The sequence below is a fragment of the Podarcis bocagei genome, assembly GCF_964188305.1.
Source record: "Podarcis bocagei genome assembly, chromosome: 2".
Classification (NCBI taxonomy): Eukaryota; Metazoa; Chordata; class Lepidosauria; order Squamata; family Lacertidae; genus Podarcis; species Podarcis bocagei.
In genome coordinates, this window is record NC_138126.1 from 5,321,882 (window position 1) to 5,341,901 (window position 20,020).

Genomic DNA, 20,020 nt, shown 5'->3' on the forward strand with positions numbered 1-20,020 from the left:
AACTACCTTCCATTTAGCAACCTGTAGGAGAGAGCAAAGGCCCATCACTGAAAGTGGACTGACACCACAGTGAAACTGACCACAACTTTCACCATCATGAACATTTCATGAGATTGCGTTTCAGCTGTGTTTACAGTCAGCTGCATTATTTACCCCCTTGTAGGTTTGGGTTTTTAAATGCCACTTTGCACAATCATAACATTCTCAGTCTCCTTTCTCCTGTGATGAAGCTGCATTTTAAGGTTTTAATGTTGTATTTTAATCTTGTTTTTAAGTTATATTCATTCAACTTGTTTTTATTATTGCTTGTTAGCTGCCCTGAGCTCAGCCTTGGCTGGGGAGGGCAGGGTATAAATAAAATTATTGTTGTGGTTGTAGTACAAATAAAATTGTTCTTGTTGTTGTTGTTGTTGTTGTTGTTATAGAGCACCACATAATCAAGTAAATCAGGATGAATGCTGAATCAGCAGGGTCTCTGGAGAAGCCTTGAATCAGGTGGAGAGCATTATTGTTTGTTTGGTTGAATTATTCATTGACTGAATCAGAAGCAGAATGTCATCTCACGTTTCTCTCAAAAATGGGGTCCATTCTAGTGGACTCAAAGGAGAACTTTGGACAAATCCTTTGAGTTTTCATGAGAAGTAAAGGAAAGGGGAAGTGGGAAGAGTGATGTTGTGTCGGGCGTGGAGAGTTCTCCTCTTCCTTTGATAACATCACAGATAAGTCCTTTTATTACAGCATCATGTTGCAAGCAGAAATACACAGCTCTCCGCAAGGGGGGCAGTTGGCTGCTCTAAATCCTCCTTCCGACTTCCGTAGCATCTTAGGTGTCAATGGGAAGTTCCTCTGTGTGAGGGGGGTTCCACACTCTCAAGTGACATCTCAACTAGCTGCCTCCTCCCTTCAGGTTCCCTTGTCATTATCTCGTACCTGGGCAACTCCTCCCTTAGCTGTTCAGCTCCTGTCTCTCTCTCTGCTTCTGAACACGCTGTGGACTGTCGGACTTGCGTTCGACCAAGCAACTCTTCTGGTCGAGTCTGTGATTAACGACCTGAGCCTTTGATGAGGCTCCAAGCACGTTCCCCCCTTACGCAAAGTATCCAGCATGCAGTGTAGGAGCCAAGATAGTATGTGCTACATTGCAAAGAGTGTTTTATTTCTAACTATGCAGACAGAAAAGAAATATACATGCTCTCTCTGTGAAAGCAGAGAGCAACTGAACAACAAAGGAACAGGAAACCAGTAAACATCACATCCGTCTCCCATCTTCTGTAAGACTTCCAACAGTATGGAATCTCTGGGATGCAAAACAGAGTCTTGTTACTCCAAGCACTGCACAGTGGCAACAAGTAGAAACTAACATGGACCGGGGGGGGTGACTTTACCCCTCCATCTCTCCATCAGAGGGAAGCTGGTCTGCCATAGAATGCATTCCCCAGTCCTCATCCTTAGACTATTCCCTGACATGTTGTGATAATTTGGGTTGCCCTTTTTTAAATTTTGATGCTGTCAATCATGGTATCCTCCTGAACTGACTTAGTGAGATGGGTGTCAGAGGCACCATATTACAGTGGTTCTGTTCATATCTTCATTATCGTGTCCAGAAAGTAGCGCTCGCTGACTGCTTCTCACCCCAACCCCGGTATTTGTGCTATGGGGTGCTGCAAGGTACTATTCTCTCCCCAGCGCTATTTAAGATCTATATGCTATTGAAAATCTATATGAAGTCATGGGGTGCGGTCCTGAGGAGTTTTGGAGCAAGGGGCCACCAGTATGCCCATAACACACAGCTCTAGGGACAGGGGGGGCACTGTGATCTACTGAGCTTTTAATGTTTAACAGACCACTGTATTTTTATATTTTGTTGGAAGCTGCCCAGAGTGGTTGGGGAAACCCAGCCAGATGGGGTGGCGTATAAAATTATTATTATTATTATTATTATTATTACTACTACTACTACTACTATTGATCTAAGACAGTGATTAAAAGATCCAGAAAGCACTATCATAATTCTGCTTTGAGAAAGTAGATTTCCCCCCCATGTATATTAAACCTAAGGCAAAAAGAGACCCTTCTCCTACCATCATTTTTCAGAAGAATCCTGCAGAATCAGCCCAGAGGCTCATCTGTTGTTCCAGCATCCTCACGTCAGCCAACCAGATGCACATGCAAAACTGAGAAGCACAAAAACTCTTCCCCTACTTGAGATTCTCAGTTACTGGTACCCAGAGGCATAGTGCCTGTGACAGTGAATGGAGAACATAGCCATTGTGACTGGTTGCCGCTGAGAGCCTGTTGTTGTTTAGTCGTTTACTCATGTCCGACTCTTCGTGACCCCCTGGACCAGAGCACGCCAGGCACTCCTGTGTTCCACTGCCTCCCGCAGTTTGGTCAGGCTCATGTTTGTAGCTTCGAGAACACTATCCAACCATCTCATCCTCTGTCCTCCCCTTCTCCTTGTGCCCTCCATCTTTCCCAACATCAGGGTCTTTTCCAGGGAGTCTTCTCTTCTCATGAGGTGGCCAAAGTATTGGAGCCTCAACTTCACGATCTGTCCTTCCAGTGAGCACTCAGGGCTGATTTCCTTAAGAATGGATACGTTTGATCTTCTTGCAGTCCATGGGACTCTCAAGAGTCTCCTCCAGCACCATAATTCAAAAGCATCAATTCTTTGGCGATCAGCCTTCTTAATGGTCCAGCTCTCACTTCCGTACATCACTACTGGGAAAACCACGGCTTTAACTATACGGACCTTTGTTGGTAAGGTGATGTCTCTACTTTTTAAGATGTTGTCTAGATTTGCCATCACCTTTCTCCCAAGGAGCAGGCGTCTTTTAATTTCGTGACTGCTGTCACCATCTGCAGTGATCATGGAGCCCAAGAACATAAAATCTCTCACTGCCTCCATTTCTTCCCCTTCTATTTGCCAGGATGTGATGGGACCAGTGGCCATGATCTTCGTTTTTTTGATGTTGAGCTTCAGACCATATTTTGCGCTCTCCTCTTTCACCCTCATTAAAAGGTTCTTTAATTCCTCCTCACTTTCTGCCATCAAGGTTGTGTCATCTGCATATCTGAGGTTGTTGATATTTCTTCCAGCGATCTTAATTCCGGCTTGGGATTCATCCAGCCCAGCCTTTCGCATGATGAATTCTGCATATAAGTTAAATAAGCAGGGGGACAATATACAGCCTTGTCGTACTCCTTTCCCAATTTTGAACCAATCAGTTGTTCCATATCCAGTTCTAACTGTAGCTTCTTGTCCCACATAGAGATATCTCAGGAGACAGATGAGGTGATCTGGCACTCCCATTTCTTTAAGAACTTGCCATAGTTTGCCGTGGTCGACACAGTCAAAGGCTTTTGCATAGTCAATGAAGCAAAAGTAGATGTCTTTCTGGAACTCTCTAGCTTTCTCCATAATCCAGCGCATGTTTGCAATTTGGTCTCTGGTTCCTCTGCCTCTTCTAAATCCAGCTTGCACTTCTGGGAGTTCTCGGTCCACATATTGCTTGAGCCTTCTTTGTAGAATTTTAAGCATAACCTTGCTAGCATGTGAAATGAGTGTAATTGTGCGGTAGTTGGAGCATTCTTTGGCACTGCCCTTCTTTGGGATTGGGATGTAGACTGATCTTCTCCAATCCTCTGGCCACTGCTGAGTTTTCCAAATTTGCTGGCATATTGAGTGTAGCACCTTAACAGCATCATCTTTTAAAATTTTAAATAATTCAGCTGGAATATCATCACTTCCACTGGCCTTGTTATTAGCGATGCTTTCTAAGGCCCATTTGACTTCACTCTCCAGGATGTCTGGCGCAAGGTCAGCAACCACACTACCTGGGGTATACGAGACATCAATTTCTTTCTGGTATAGTTCCTCTGTGTATTCTTGCTACCTCTTCTTGATGTCTTCTGCTTCTGTTAGGTCCTTTCCACTTTTGTCTTTTATTATGGAAATCTTTGTACAAAATGTTCCTTTCATATCTCCAATTTTCTTGAACAGATCTCTGGTTTTTCCCATTCTATTGTTTTCCTCTATTTCTTTGCATTGCTCGTTTAAGAAGGCCTTCTTGTCTCTCCTTGCTGTTTTTTGGAAATCTGCATTCAATTTTCTGTATCTTTCACTGAGAGCCTAATCACCCCCAAATTTATCTGCCATTGGGATCTTCTTATGTTCTTAAAGGCAGGTACCAGATAATGAGAAAGGCCCCAGAAAGTAACTGGAGATGAGTTGGATCTCATGGAAATGGTAGCAAGTGGAACACCAGGAACTCCATCCCCACAAAAGGTCTTACCAATAAAAGCTGGTGGAAGGACAGTGGCTAAAGATAAGGGAGGATGAAACATACTGAGCTTCTTGGGCTTGCTGGTTGGAAGGTTGGCGGTCTGAATGCATGTGACAGTGGCAAGCTCCCATTGCTCTGTCCCAGCTCCTGCAAACCTATCAGTTTGATGTTGTTTTTAATTTCTTTTTTATTTGATTTAACTAACTAAATAAATAGGCTTCTAGTTTGACATTGATTTGAATGGTGCCTGGTGATTGGCCAGCTGTTTTATGAATGGAAAGGTTGGCGGAAGTGGTCTACCCTTATCTACGGGTGCGCTTCGGATAAGGAGACGAAAAGGGACAGTATAGCAAAAGGGGTGTCAGTGGTGCAACGTTGAGGTGCGGTTAAGGTACAGTGTCCTGTTTGTTAACGGAGAAATCTGAGGGCTCCCTTGGACAAAAAACAAGGACACCAGCGAGGAATACCAGAGCAAAACAGCAGCCAGTAGGCTTGGTCTTTATTGAAGACTGTCGCCACAGGACTCTCACCTGCCACAAGGTGGAACCAGATAGAAGCCCCAAACAAAAGAGAACCCAAACTTTTATTAGCTGCTAATCCCTATGTTACACCCGCCCCCAAACTACATCAGTCATACATCACAGTTACATCATCAAAGGGGAGGTCTGGTGGCAGTAATCTGAGCATCCTGGACCCTGCCCCATGGTTCCCCATGCCCACCATCAAACGCCCATTATGTGTAGCAAAAGAGATGTTTACATTTGCAGGTTTCGGGTCCTTCCAGTTAATTTATACAATTCTGCATAGTCCATCAATTTCAGCCCACCATTCTTCTTTCCTTGGTAGTTCTTCTTGCTTCCATTTTTGTGCCAATAATAGCTTGAGCTGAGATTCCAGCCTGGCAAGGGGGGGTGGACTAGATGACCCCCGGGATCCCTTCCAGACGCTCCCATGCTTCTAGTGAGGGGTCCCCTGCTCCTTGGGGTCTTCTTCGCCCCTGCCAGCTGCTCCTCCTGCTTCTGGCCTGGGGGGGTCGCAGCTCAAGGGGGTCTCCCAAATGAGGCATGGCGGGAGGGGCTCCGCTTGTGCTCGGCTTGCCAAGGGTTAAAAGGCACAGAGCTGGGTTTCTAGAGAGGACAGGAAGTGGAGGCGTGGGGGGGGGCAAGGTCCTCCCGAGCCAAAGCCCCTCCCTCGCCCTTCCCGCCTGCAAGCGGAGGGGGGGCTGCTTCCGTCTCCCTCTCTCTCTGGCCAGAGCTGCCTGGGGGTGAGTCTGGTGCAATGGGGAGAAGGGGCTGCGGGGGAGGATGCCGGGGGGGGCTGGCCAGATCGTGCCTGGGGGGCGCCAAGTCGGGGGGGGCGAGGGGGCCAGGGCTCTGCCCCGCTCTTCTGGTGCAATGGGGAGAAGGGGCTGCAGGGGAGGATGCCTGGGGGGGGCTGGCCAGATCGTGCCTGGGGGGCGCCAAGTCGGGGGGGGCGAGGGGGGCAGGGCTCTGCCCCGCTCTTCTTGCTTGGCCCCGGGGGGGAGGGGGAGGGGGTCTTGGAGGGGGGAGCCTGCAGAGAGAGCCCTGGAGTCTCGATCAAGAGGGGAGGAGGAGGAGGAGGAGGAGGAGGAGGAGGAGGAGGAAGGGTCTTCTTCCTCTTGACCGGCATCGCTACTGTGTCTTTTCTCCTGGCAGATCAAGGAGACCAGGAGACAGCAGAAACCGCTACATTTGTAGCAGGGCGATGGGAGCGAGATCTCTTATGGTTGGATCGCTTTTCTAACGTAGCTCAGCTTTTTTCGTTCTTTAATCAGTTTGGTCATTTATACGGATGTCAGCCTCCAGGACGTACTTTGTATACCAAACTATATAGCAGACTATATCTGGTCTAGGGAACTATGCCCCACAAATAACCCAGAGATGCATTTTCAATAAAAGCGCACATTCTGCTCATGTAAAAACACCAGGCAGGTTTGGAGTACATTGTCAGGAGCAGGGCTAGGCAAACTGAGGCCCGGGGGCCGGATGCGGCCCAATCGCCTTCTAAATCCGGACCGCGGACGGTCCAGGAATCAGCGGGGTTTTTCCATGAGTAGAATACAGTGGTACTTCGGGTGAAGTACTAAATTCGTTCCGGAGGTCCATACTTAACCTGAAACTGTTCTTAACCTGAGGTACCACATTAGCTAATAATAATAATGTGGCCTCCCTCTGGTGCCGTGCTGCCAGAGCACAATTTCTGTTCTCATCCTGAAGCAAAGTTCTTAACCCGAGGTACTATTTCTGGGTTAGCGGAGTCTGTAACCTGAAGCATATGTAACCTGAAGCGTATGTAACCCGAGGTACCACTGTATGTCCTTTTATTTAAAATGCATCTCTGGGTTATTTGTGGGGCATAGGGATTTGTTCCTTTTTCTCTCTCTTCAAAATATAGTCCGGCTCACCACATGGTCTGAGGGACGGTGGACCCACGGCTGAAAAAAGGTTGCTGACCCCTGGTCTATAGCTCTCCTTCTGGAGCCAGAGAGGATAGTCACTTTCCAGGGCACCATTTAAGATGTAGAGGTTTAGCCTGAATGCTGTTTGAGCCAAGCAGATGCCTGCAAAGTTTGATTTCTGATCTTTGGAACAACGGGTGAGGAGGAATCCACTGGCTTCATGGTAGGGAGACCATTTGTGCTGCGCATAAAGGGCATGATCATTAGGGCCCAATCTGTCATTGAGATCCCCTCCTAAAACTACAGATGCCTTTGGTTAAGCAAAATAAGGTCAGTGGTATAAATTTCCCTTTCAATCCACAAGTCTCTGATCTGAGATTTCTGCCTCATTGGGGTCACATCAGCGTGAATTACCAACAGGGCCTGGTGGCTGAATTGGATTAACACTGCCCTGTCTTATGACTTAGAATCATAGAATCATAGAGTTGGAAGAGACCACAAGGGCCATTGAGTCCAACCCCCTGCCAAGCAGGAAACACCATCAGAGCACTCCTGACATATGGTTGTCACGCCTCTGCTTAAAGACCTCCAAAAGAGGAGACTCAACCACACTCCTTGGCAGCAAATTCCACTGTCGAACAGCTCTTACTGTCAGGAAGTTCTTCCTAATGTTTAGGTGGAATCTTCTTTCTTGTAGTTTGGATCCATTGCTCCGTGTCCGCTTCTCTGGAGCAGCAGAAAACAACCTTTCTCCCTCCTCTATATGATATCCTTTTATATATTTGAACATGGCTATCATATCACCTCTTCATATCCTCCTCTTCTCCAGGCTAAACATGCCCAGCTCCCTTAGCCGTTCCTCATAAGGCATCGTTTCCAGGCCTTTGACCATTTTGGTTGCCCTCCTCTGGACACGTTCCAGTTTGTCAGTGTCCTTCTTGAATTGTGGTGAGGTCTGACCAGAGCAGAATACAGTGGCACTATTACTTCCCTTGATCTAGATGCTATACTCCTATTGATGCAGCCCAGAATTGCATTGGCTTTTTTAGCTGCCGCGTCACACTGTTGGCTCATGTCAAGTTTGTGGTCAACCAAGACTCCTAGATCCTTTTCACATGTACTGCTCTCAAGCCAGGTGTCACCCATCTTGTATTTGTGCCTCTCATTTTTTTTGCCCAAGTGCAATACTTTACATTTCTCCCTGTTAAAATTCATCTTGTTTGTTTTGGCCCAGTTCTCTAATCTGTCAAGGTCGTTTTGACGTGTGATCCTGTCCTCTGGGGTGTTAGCCACCCCTCCCAGTTTGGTGTCATCTGCAAATTTGATCAGGATGCCCTTGAGTCCATCATCCAAGTCGTTGATAAAGATGTTGAATAAGACCGGGCCCAAGACAGAACCCTGTGGCACCCCACTAGAGGGCTTGAAATGGCACGTTGGGTAGTGGAGACTAAGACCCCCAGGCCCCCTTTCGCTCTTCAACGCTTTACCCCTAGATCCTCCCCAGTTGAGAATGAATGAAATCCATTGAGTAACTGCTCATCTGCTAAAACAAAAAAAATCCTTCCAGTAGCACCTTAAAGACCAACTAAGTTAGTTCTTGGTATGAGCTTTCGTGTGCATGCGAAATACACTGAAACAGAAGTTGCCAGATCCTTCTATATAGTGAGAAGGTGGGGAGGGGTATTACTCAGAAGGGTGGTGGGAATGGGTGATTGGCAGATAGCTGTGATGACCCTGTTGACGACTCTTAACGACTGCAATAGGTCTTACAGGAAAAAGCAAGGGGTGAGAAGGTGAAAAATGGCTTTGTCATGTATAATGAGATAAAAATCCAATGTCTTTGTTCAGACCAGGTCTCTCCATGGTTTTAAGTTGGTAATGAGTTGCTCATCTGCTGTCCATGTTTCCAGGATCATTGTTTGAGATGGTTGTAACTGCGTCTCCTTCTGTGATGAGGGAGAAGGTGTTGTGCCATCATGTTCCTGCTCCTCTGTTCTAGCAAGGAGACTGGGAGAATCAGTGCAGCGTGGTCAGCAATATGTGAATTCCAGGCAAGCCGGGCTGTCATCTCTTCAGCAGGGGAGACTTCCTTTCACTTGTCCGAGGAGAGGAGAGGGGAACTGTTTCTGAGCCCGGCTTTGGCTGGGGAGGGCGGGATATAAATAAAATTTATTATTATTATTATTATTCCTGCGAATCCGGTTCCCTCAGGGCCAGGTGGGACTTCTGAGATGGGGAAGCACATGGGGCTCTATTTCCAGGTTGGGCTTCTTCAAGGGCTGGTCAGAGGTTTCTTTTGCTTGCAGGGCAGATGCTTTGGGGAATCAGCTACTTGGGGTTGTAAAGATTCCTTGTATACTACTGGTATACACAGAATATTCAGAAGAGTCACTCTCTGCATCACTTCCACTATTATTAGTAAAGTACTAGGGCGATCCTGCTGGGAGTACAAGATTCCCGATGGCTTCGCTCACAAGGGTCATAGGAACGTGCAAGCCCACTCACCACAACAAGGTGCTGATCCAGCGAGTGAGAAGTACATTTTTGCTAATTTAACTGGGGTTAAATACCACCTATACATTGTTTTCATGTAGTTCTCCTTCAGTAAAGTACATGCAGAAAATTTAAACTCTATGATAATAATAATAATTTATTATTTCTACCCTACCCATCTATCTGGGTTTCAAGACCAGTTTTATGTGGTTTCGGTGGCCTAACTTCCAAAGCCTTTCCCAGTCCGTCATAAATTTATTATTTCCCACATCCTTCGTCCATTTTATCATAACGCATTTAACCTGGTCCTCTTTAGTGTCCCATTCCAAAAGCAGATCGTTCATTTTTGACAGCAGTTTTGTATTACCTTCTACTATTCCTCTCTGAAATCTTGACACTTGGTAACTAAATCCTTTCTTTTTATGATTTTTAAAAATTTCCTTTAGTTGTAAATATTGTAACCAGTCTATTACATTTTCTCTTACTTCTTCAAAGTCCTTTAATTTTAATTGGTTGTCAGTTTCTGTTCACAGCGCTTTATATGTTGGCCAATTTATCCTCATATGTACTTTTTTCAAAAATATTGCTTCTAATGGAGAAAGTCAACATGCTGCTTTCTTTTCAAATAAATCTTTATATTTCCCCCCAAACTTTGAGAATTGAGTTTCTTATTATGACTATGAAAACTTTTATGAACTTTTGCCTTATGATACCATAGATAAGCATGCCTGGGGTTGCAGTCTTCAGGTTTGGGGACAAGATGGTGACTGGTTTTTGCCCCAAGTTCTTTCCATAAGCCCCACTGAGTTCAATGGGATCTATTCTCAGGTCTCTACTGTGCAGACCATGCCGGTCTTACGAAGAGGGGAGAGGAGTAAACAGAGGAAATTGGAACCACTGGAAAGGTTTATAAATGGGGTTTCTGTTGGGAAGGGGCTGTCCCATTTGTGCTTTTCCAGGGGCAGGAGAATCCAGTGAGAGCCAGTGTGGAGTAGTGGTTAAGAGCGGTAGACTCGTAATCTGGTGAACCGGGTTCTCATCTCCGCTCCTCCACATGCAGCTGCTGGGTGACCTTGGGCTAGTTACACTTCTCTGAAGTCTCTCAGCCCCACTCACCTCACAGAGTGTTTGTTGTGGGGGAGGAAGGCAAGGAAAAAGTTAGCTGCTTTGAGACTCCTTAAGGTAGTGATAAAGCGGGATATCAAATCCAAACTCTTCTTCTCTTCTTCTTCCCTGCAGGGCCTTTGAGGCTCCCTTTGCTTCTTCCTCTCTCCCAGGACCCTGCAGCTTGTTTTGGCTCCTAGACTCTTCAGGAAGGATGAAAGAGATGGATCCTGCAAAGCTAGCGAGGATGGAAGGGGGAAGATGGACAGTTGACCTGGTCAGGTTGTCTCCTGCATCCCTCCTCACAACCTCTGAGCGTTCCTCTCTAGGGCTCTCAGAGAGATCTGGTGAGTTCCAGGGGAGGGGAGATGGGGACATGGAGGGATGGAGCCAGAGAGGTATTGGGGCTTGCTCAGCCTGGGGGTGGGGGGAGGCAGACAGGCAGGCGGAGATTGAGAAGGTGAGCACCTTTCTGGGCTCCACCACCTGCCTGCCTGCGCCTTTGTCATCTGCAGGGAATTTGAGCTAGGAATACATCACAGCTCCCCGGCCACCACGATGTATTGGCAGCTCAAAATGTCTAATACCGGTGCCGTGACCTGAATGCCCTACCAATGTCAAAAAACTTACTGCTCCATCACAAGGCAGTAGAAGCCACGACTCTTTAAAGTAATGTGATGCTGCTTTGCAGTTTGAATGCAGATGGGGCCTATGCTGTGTGTCGCCCTTTTCTTTTTGGAAAAAAATTTTATTTCCTTTTAAAAACAAGAAACATATGAATAATAAATGATACAAACGTGTAGACCAGGTCTTCTCATGTCATTTGTATATCTCAAAACCAGCAGAATAACTTTGCAGGAATGGCTATAACATATGGTTCATCATTAACGGTCAGTGTATGAGTTCTGGGTTCATGAATTGGTTTAAACTGGAAAACAAAAACGGGAAGCAGGAGAGAACAGAGAGCATTCAACACCACATAGCTGGTTGTCTATTCAGGAGCTCTTCGTGGTTGTTGTACTTAGATTAAGATTAAGGAGAGCCAGTGTGGCGCAGTAGTTAAGTGCGGTGGACTCGTAATCTGGTGAACCGGGTTCACATGTCCGCTCCTCCACATGCAGCTGCTATTAATGTTAGTTTCTGAGGTAAAACGTGTCATTTTACAACTCTGCACCTGTCTTTCTGGATTATTCGTGGTTTTCCGGATTTTGTGGGACCCAAACCCATTTTCTGTAGTATTTATATGTGTGGAGGTTGCCCTGGGTTGTTTGACCCTTGAGAAACATAGCTTTTTTCTCCTAGAAAAGACTCCACAAGACTCTCTGGTTAGAGTTTAAACAGAACACATTACATTACTTGATATACTAAAAGACGTTTACATTTGCTTATATCTAGTATATCTATATCTATATATATTATTTATTGATTTAGATTATTTCTACATTTATCCCATTCATTATTCAAGACAATAAGCTACACTCAAAAAACCAAAATAATTCAATATCAAATAATACTGCTACATGAGGTATGAAGAGTGAATTAAAAGTGCTTCTATATATATGTGACTTTACAGACTTTTTCTGAGGCCCATAGCAGCATAAAACAGGCAGCAGGTGCTCTCACAGAAAACCTCTTTCTCACTTGACAGTTGAGAACAGACCTAACTGAAAAAACGGCCTTCTGGAGTGACAGTCACCCTTTCCATAGCAACTTGGGGGCAACATTCACACACAGAGTTGTTAGGGAAGCTGAGGTAATTTCTGTCAGGTTTGGGTTTCTGTTTTAGCCTCTGCCCGTTTTTTAAAGAGAAGACCAATGTTAGAGTTGAAGTTGATTTCATGATTGCGGCAACAAAAATCCATCTTAGAAAAGAGCCAGACTTTCTGAACCTCTGGTTCTCAAAAATACGTCTGTGAATGCTGGTCGACAAAGGCCATGACCTCTGTAGAAAGACCTCACAGACTTTCTGTTCTTCCTCTTTCACAAATGTTCATTAGCATTGTTCCATAATTGGGGGCTCCATTTCTTCCTGAGGATTTAATAAGTTTCTGTCTTTGTTGTAGGTGGTGATGAATTGGAAATGAAGAATGGGGGAAACCATGACAAAATCCACACAGTGGAGAAGCCATATCAAAATTGGGAGTATGGAGAGAGCTCCAGTCAGAGTTCCCGTTCCCACCAAAGAATTCACAGTGGGAAGAAAGGCTATCAGTGCTCAGAATGTGGAAAGAGCTTCAGTCAGAAGAGCAATCTCACTTCTCATCACAGAATTCATACAGGAGAGAAACCCTACCAGTGCTTAGAATGTGGAAAGAGGTTTCGTCAGAGTGGGGATCTCACTTCCCACAAAAGAATTCATACAGGGGTGAAACCCTACCAGTGCTTAGAATGTGGAAAGAACTTCACTCAGAGCACCCATCTCACGTCCCACCAAAGAATTCATACAGGAGAGAAACCCTATCAGTGCTTGGAATGTGGAAAGAGCTTCAGTCACAGCCACAGTCTCACTTCCCACCAAAGAATTCATACAGAGGAGAAACCCTATCAGTGCTTGGAATGTGGAAAGAGCTTCAGTCACAGCCACAATCTCACTTCTCATCAAAGAATTCATACAGGGGTGAAACCCCATCAGTGCTTGGAATGTGGAAAGAGCTTCAGTCACAGCTACAATCTCACTTCCCATCAAAGAATTCATACAGGAGAGAAACCCTATCAGTGCTTGGATTGTGGAAATAGCTTCAGTCATAGCCACAGTCTCGCTTCCCATCAAAGAATTCATACAGGGGTGAAATCCTATCAGTGCTTGGAATGTGGAAAGAACTTCAGTCACAGGAAGAGTCTCACTTCCCATCAAAGAATCCATACAGGGGAGAAACCCTATCAGTGCTTGGAATGTGGAAAGAGCTTCAGTCACAGCTACAATCTCACTTCCCATCAAAGAATCCATACAGGGGAGAAACCGTATCAGTGCTTGGAATGTGGAAAGTATTTTCGTCTGAGTGGGGATCTCACTTCCCATCAAAGAATTCATACAGCGGAGAAACCGTATCAGTGCTTGGAATGTGGAAAGCGCTTCAGTCACAGCAGCAGTCTCACTTCCCATCACAGAATTCATACAGGGGAGAAACCGTATCAGTGCTTGGAATGTGGAAAGAGCTTCAGTAAGAGCAGCAGTCTCAATTCCCATGAAAGAATTCATACAGGGGAGAAACCATATCAGTGCTTGGAATGTGGGAAGAGCTTCAGAAAGAGGGCAGGTCTCAACCACCATCAAAGAACTCATACAGTGGTACCTTAGGTTAATAACTTAATTTGTTCTGGAGGTCCATTCTTAACCTGAAACTGTTCTTAACCTGCAGCACCACTTTAGCTAATGGGGCTGGTGTTGAGAACTCGCTTGGGCTACTGCAACACATTCTATGTGGGGCTCCCTTTGAAGGTGACCTGGAAACTACAACTAATCCAGAAAGCGGCAGCTAGATTGGTGACTGGGACTAGCTGCTGAGACCACATAACACCAGTTCTGAAAGACCTACATTGGCTCCGAGTACGTTTCTGGAGAGAATTCAAAGTGCTCACCTTTAAAGCCCTTAACACCCTTGGCCCATTATACCTGAAGCTATGTCTCCACCCCCATCCTTCTGTCTGCACACTGAGGTCCAACTCCCAGGGTCTTCTGCTGGCTCCCTCACTGCGGGAAGTGAAGTTACAGGGCCTTCTCAGTAGTGGCACCCGCCCTGTGGAATGCCCTCCTACCAGATGTCAAAGAAATAAACAACTATCTGACTTTGAGAAGACATCTCAAGGGAGCCCTGTTTCGGGAAGCTTTTAATATGTGATGAATTATTGAATTTTAATATTTTGCTGGAAGCCACCCAGAGTGGTTGGAGAAACCCAGCCAGATGGATGGGGTATAAATAAACTATTGCTATTGTTATTGTTTTAAGCACTTTCCCATGCAATATGGGAATCCACATCCATCTGAAATTCAGGAGCAGTTGGACAATCCCCAGATTCTGGGGATCTACTTTTGGGGCCATCTGGTAGAAAAAGGGGAACTGGGTTTTATCATGAATAGTAGGAACAGTGTATCCATAACTTGCCCAGGACACAAAGGGAGAGGTGAGTGCTTTGCTGTGGTTCCAGGACAAATCTCAGACAGTTGACCAACTACAGCCCCCAACACATGCACACAAAGAACAAGACAAAATGCTGGCCGTGAAGAACAGGAGGAGGTCTTCCAGAATGCCTCCAGACTCTCAATATTTTGTGGGACTGAATCACATCCCAGAATATTAGACTAGGGACTCAGCTACATTACTCAAAAAACTGTGTTTTGAATGCATTATAAACAGGCAACATGGTTATTAAAAGCAGTGGTGGGGTGGCATAGGGCATCTGACACCAGTGTTGAGTGCTCCTGCTTCCAGGTTCCATCCCACCCTCACCTTTGGGAGAGTCCAAAAAGGAAAGAATGAAAAGCCCATGGCAGAGGCACAATTCCGTCTTAACACCAAACCAGCCATACCTGTGGGATTTTGTAGATGCTTGACACAGGTGACATATGTCTAGAAATATCAGCTTCTGCATCTTCAAGAACAGCCAACAGGTTATTCCTCTTCTGACAGTCATAGTTTGGAATGTCTGCGTGCCCAGTAGAGAGCAGGTCTAGCAGGGCATCAGAAGTCATCCTTGCATTAGAATAATGGTCATAGATGACATAGCTGAGGGTAACATTGGGTAAGAGCCTGGGGTCCTGATTGATTTCACGAATGGCAGCCAGGAAGGACAGGACATCTAAACTCTCAGCTGTTTCCAGCACAGAAAATAAAACGAGTCCACCCTGAGATGCTTAACTACCTTTCATTAGCGACCGACCTGTAGGAGAGAGGAAAGGCCCATCAGCCTCACTGAAGGTGGACTGACACCATAGTGAAACTGACCACAACTTTCACCGTCATGAACATTTCATGAGACTGCGTTTCAGCTGTGTTTACAGTCAGCTGCATTATTTACACCCTTCTAGGTTTGGATTTTTAAATGCCACTTTGCACAATCATAACATTCTCAGTTGCAGCCTCCTCATTTTCAGTCAGGACTTCAGCATCGGCTGCTTCTGCACCTTCAACTGAGAAGCACCTAAGTTCATGGCCCTGGCCTATGGGGGCAACTGGAACCTATGAAATCAGAGTGTGCCTCCAGACAGTCAATATTTAGCAGGAGGGATTCAAGCAGTTGGTCCCTTACCTTTCCCGCCCCGACCTGACCACAGTGATCCATGCAACGGCCACCTCCAGGATTGACTACTGTAATTCGCTCTACGTGGGGCTGCCCTTGAAGCTGTTCCAGAAACTCCAGCGGCTGCAGAATGCTGCAGTGAGACTCCTCACGGGGTCTCTGCCATGGGAGCATATTCACCCAGTGCTTTTCCAGCTGCACTGGCTCCTGGTGGAGTACAGAGTCAGATTTAAGGTGCTGGTTTTGACCTTTAAAACCCTTCACGGCCTAGGACCCTCGTACCTATGGGACCGCCTCTCCAGGTAGGCCCCACAGAGGACCTTAACGTCCACAAATAGCAACACCCTAGAGGTCCTGGGCCCTAAGGAAGTTAGATTAGCCTCAACCAGAGCCAAGGCCTTTTCAACTCTTATTTTCAGCTCCTGGTGGAACGCTCTGCCTCATGAGACCAGGGCCCTGCAGGATCTGATTTCTTTCCACAGGGCGTGTAAAACAGAGTTGTTCTGCCTGGCCTTTTGCTTGGAATGAATTGGATTCCCTCCCCCTCTTTCTTTTTCCTTTCTCCTCCTGTGATAAGGCTGCATTTTAAGGTTTTAATGTTGTATTTTTATCTTGTTTTTAAGTTGTATTCATTCAACTTGTTTTTATTATTGCTTGTTAGCTGCCCTGAGCTATTATTGCTTGTTAGCTGCCAAAAAAGTTGAAAAACATCTTCATGTATGCGACAACGGCCGCGAGAGTTCTGGTAGCACAAGGATGGAAGACTGAAGAAATCCCAACTAAAGAATTATGGCAAGAAAAATTGATGGATTATGCAGAACTGGCAGAACTGACATATAAGCTACGGGACAAGGATAACTGTGACTTTAAGGATGAATGGGAACCTTTCACAAAGTTTTTGAAGACGCAACAAAGCGAACTGGACTCTTTGGCAGGTTTTGAATAAACATCCACATGTTTTTTTTTTTTTTACTGATAATAATTAGCTAAACAGTTGGAGGATCTATACAGCTCTGTAACATGCAGAAAATAGCATTATTGGAGAAACCAAAGACTGGAACTGAGGGAAGACTGGTGGGGTGGGGTGGGGGGATGGGTTTTGTGGGGGGAGGAAAAATGGGGGCGGAATAAGGATATGTTTTTGGAAAATATGTTTTGTTATAACTTTGAATAAAAAAAATTGATTCCCTCCCCCTCTTTCTTTTTCCTTTCTCCTCCTGTGATGAGACTGCATTTTAAGGTTTTAAGGTTTTAATGTTGTATTTTAATCTTGTTTTTAAGTTGTATTCATTCAACTTGTTTTTATTATTGCTTGTTAGCTGCCCTGAGCCCGGCATTGGCTGGGGAGGGCGGGGTATAAATAAATTATTATTATTATTATTATTATTATTATTATTATTATTATTATTATTAAAGAGCACCACAGAATCAAGTAAATCAGGATGAATGCTGAATCAGCAGGGTGTCTGGAGAAGCCTTGAATCAGGTGGAGAGCCTTTTTTTGTTGGTTGACTGATTCATTGACTGAATCAGAAGCAGGATGTTACCTCACGTTCCTCTCAAAAATGGGGTCCATTTTAGTGGACTCAAAGGAGAAATTTGGACAAATCCCTTGAGTTTTCATGAGAAGTAAAGGGAAGGGGAAGTGGGAAGAGTGATGTTGTGTCAGGCGTGGAGAGTTCTCCTCTCCCTTTGGTAACATCACAGATAATAAGTCCTTTTATTACAGCATCATGTTGCAAGCAGAAATACACAGCTCTCCGCAAGGGGGGGGGCAGTTGGCTGCTCTAAATCCTCCTTCCGACTTCCGTAGCATTTTAAGTGCCAATGGGAAGTTCCTCCCTCCCACTGACTTCTTTGCTCTCTGATATGTTCAGACCTCCGAGTCTATGGTGAGGGGGGTTCCACACTCTCAAGTGACATCTCAACTAGCTGCCTCCTCCCTTCAGGTTCCCTTGTCATTATTTCGTACCTGGGCAACTCCTCCCTCAGCTGTTCAGCTCCTGTCTCTCTCTCTCTCTGCTTCTGAACATGCTGTGGACTGTCGGACTTGCGTTCGACCAAGCAACTCTTCCGGTCGAGTCTGTGATTAACGACCTGAGCCTTTGATGAGGCTCCAAGCATGTTACCCCATTACGCAGAGCATCCAGCACGCAGGGAAGGAGCCGAGATAGTATGTGCTACATTGCAAAGAGTGTTTTATTTCTAACTACGAAGACAGAAAAGAAATATACATGCTCTCTCTGTGAAAGCAGAGAGCAACTGAACAACAAAGGAACAGGAAACCAGTAAACATCACATCCGTCTCCCATCTTCTGTAAGACTTCCAACAGTATGGAATCTCTGGAATGCAAAACAGAGTCTTGTGACTCCAAGCATTGCACAGTGGCAACAAGTAGAAACTGACATGGACAAGGTGGGGGGTGACTTTACCCCTCCATCTCTCCATCAGAGGGAAGCTGGTCTGCCATAGAATGCATTCCCCAGTCCTCGTCCTTAGACTATTCCCTGACATGTTGTGATCATTTGGGTTGCCCTTTTTTTAATTTTGATGCCGTCAATCACAGTATCCTCCTGAACTGACTTAGTGAGATGGGTGTCAGAGGCACCATATTACAGTGGTTCTGTCCATATCTTCAATGTCATGTCCGGAAAGAAGCGCTTGATGACTGCTCCTCACCCCCACCCCAGCATTTGTACTATGGGGTGCTGCAAGGTATTATTCTCTCCCCAGCACTATTTAAGATCTATACGCTCTTTAAAATCTATATGAAGTCATGGGGTGTGGTCCTGAGGAGTTTTGGAGCAAGGGGCCACCAGGCAGTTGGAGGATGGATGGCGGCTAATGGATTGAGGTTGAATGCTGACAAGATAGACGTACTGTTCTTGGGGGACAGGGGGTGGGCTGGTGTGGAGGACTCTCTGGTCCTGAATGGGGTAAATGTGCCCCTGAAGGACCAGGTGCGCAGTACGGGAGTCATTTTGGACTCACAGCTGTCCATGGAGGTGCAGGTTTATTCTGTGTCCAGGGCAGTGTCTACCTGCTGCATCTGGTACGCAGGATGAGACCCTACCTGCCCGCGGACTGTGTCCACAGAGTGGTGCATGCTCTGGTTATCTCTTGTTTGGATTACTGCACTGTGCTGTACGTGGGGCTACCTTTGAAGGTGACCCAGAAACTATAACTAATCCAGAATGCAGCAGCTAGAGTGGCGACTGGGAGCGGCTGCCGAGACCACATAGCACCGGTCTTGAAAGACCTACATTGGCTTCCAGTACGTTTCCGAGCACAATTCAAAGTATTGGTGTTGACCTTTAAAGCCCTAAATGGGCTCGGCCCAGTATACCTGAAGGAGCGTCTCCACCTCTACACTGAGGTCCAGCTCTGAAGGCTGGGTACAAATAATAAATTATTATTATTATTATTATTATTATTATTATTATTATTATTATTATTATTAACTATAATAGTATGCCAATAACACATAGCTCTAGGGACATGGGTGGCACTGTGATCTACCGAGCTTCTTGGGCTTGCTGGTTGGAAGGTTGACGGTTCAAATCCGTGCGACAGTGGCAAGCTCCCATTGCTCTGTCCCACCTCCTGCCAAACTAGCAGTTTGTTGTTGTTTTTTTAATATATATATATATATATATATATATATATATATATATATATATATATATATATAATTTTAAAACATAAAGAAACATACAACAAAAAGCAATACAAGATTCAAATGCTGAAATTACGCTGAATCTCCTGACTCCCCCCCCCCCCATCCCTTCTATGGGTCCTAGTGGTAATATTTACACCTGCATATCAAAACTGTCCAAATTTTGTCTTTCCAAATTGTCCATACTTTCCATTAATTTACAAGTGTGGTTAAAATCCTGCTAATGTTTTAACCTGCTTACAATGGTCTTGCTTTCTGAGCTTCCCAGTTATTTTTGCCATTTCAGCATAGTCCATCAACTTGGTTTCCCATGTCCGCCCCTTCTTGGTTAAGGGTATTCTGTTAAAGGGATCTGTGAGGAGTTGCTTCTGTCCGGATGCCCAGGCAGGGACTAGGGCCATAGCACTCCTCCAACAGGGGCCCCTTGGTGGTTACCCCTACTTGATGTAGGTCATGGGGGGCAGGTGTGGATTACCCTTAGATGCACCCCCAGCAGATGGACTGGGGTGGAATAAATGGCTATACGCAATGCCGATGCCAAACCATTCACATCTGTAATCAATAGAGTTGTGGCTCATTTGGACCCAATGTTATGCTGTTGTCCTGTCTGGTTTTTCATCACTTAGGGAGTGACAGGAACACAGGAGCTTGACACACAATTTGTAGGCTTTTTGGATGATTCCCACTTCTAAAGGAGCAAGTGCATAGTTTGGGGGTACTCTTGGATACACCTTTGTCACTAGAGACCCACGTGTCCTCTATGGATGTTTGTGAACAGGAATAGCCTGACCACTGGAGCATTG

General features: G+C 45.5%; 2 protein-coding genes across 6 annotated transcripts in view; one reads left to right on the forward strand and one right to left on the reverse strand.

The window, feature by feature from the left end:
• Positions 1-20,020, reverse strand: part of LOC308580643 (uncharacterized protein) — a 241,891-nt gene that overhangs the window by 55,636 nt on the left and 166,235 nt on the right. The gene's annotated exons all lie outside the window — the stretch shown is intronic.
• LOC308580756 (uncharacterized protein) lies at positions 6,726-15,091 on the forward strand. Of its 5 annotated transcripts, XM_081182894.1 has the most exons (4): positions 6,726-6,902; positions 10,027-10,103; positions 10,476-10,649; positions 12,366-15,091. In XM_081182894.1, the coding sequence occupies exons 1-4, from the start codon at positions 6,844-6,846 to the stop codon at positions 13,598-13,600; spliced, it is 1,545 nt and encodes a 514-aa protein (XP_081039020.1). In that variant the 5' UTR covers positions 6,726-6,843; the 3' UTR covers positions 13,601-15,091. The 5 variants fall into 5 exon arrangements, with proteins under 5 accessions (XP_081039020.1, XP_081039021.1, XP_081039024.1 ...); XM_081182895.1 differs by lacking the exon at positions 10,027-10,103 and having other exon boundaries at positions 6,728-6,902; positions 10,438-10,649; XM_081182898.1 differs by lacking the exon at positions 10,027-10,103 and having other exon boundaries at positions 6,740-6,928; positions 10,438-10,649.

Coding starts and splice junctions, on each gene's coding strand:
- LOC308580756 (XM_081182894.1), top strand. CDS start 6,844: ATGCTGTTTGAGCCAAGCAGATGCCTGCAAAGTTTGATTTCTGATCTT. Junction 6,903..10,026: donor TCTGATCTTTGGAACAACGG/GTGAGGAGGAAT, acceptor ATCTATTCTCAG/GTCTCTACTGTGCAGACCAT. Junction 10,650..12,365: donor AGGGCTCTCAGAGAGATCTG/GTGAGTTCCAGG, acceptor TCTTTGTTGTAG/GTGGTGATGAATTGGAAATG.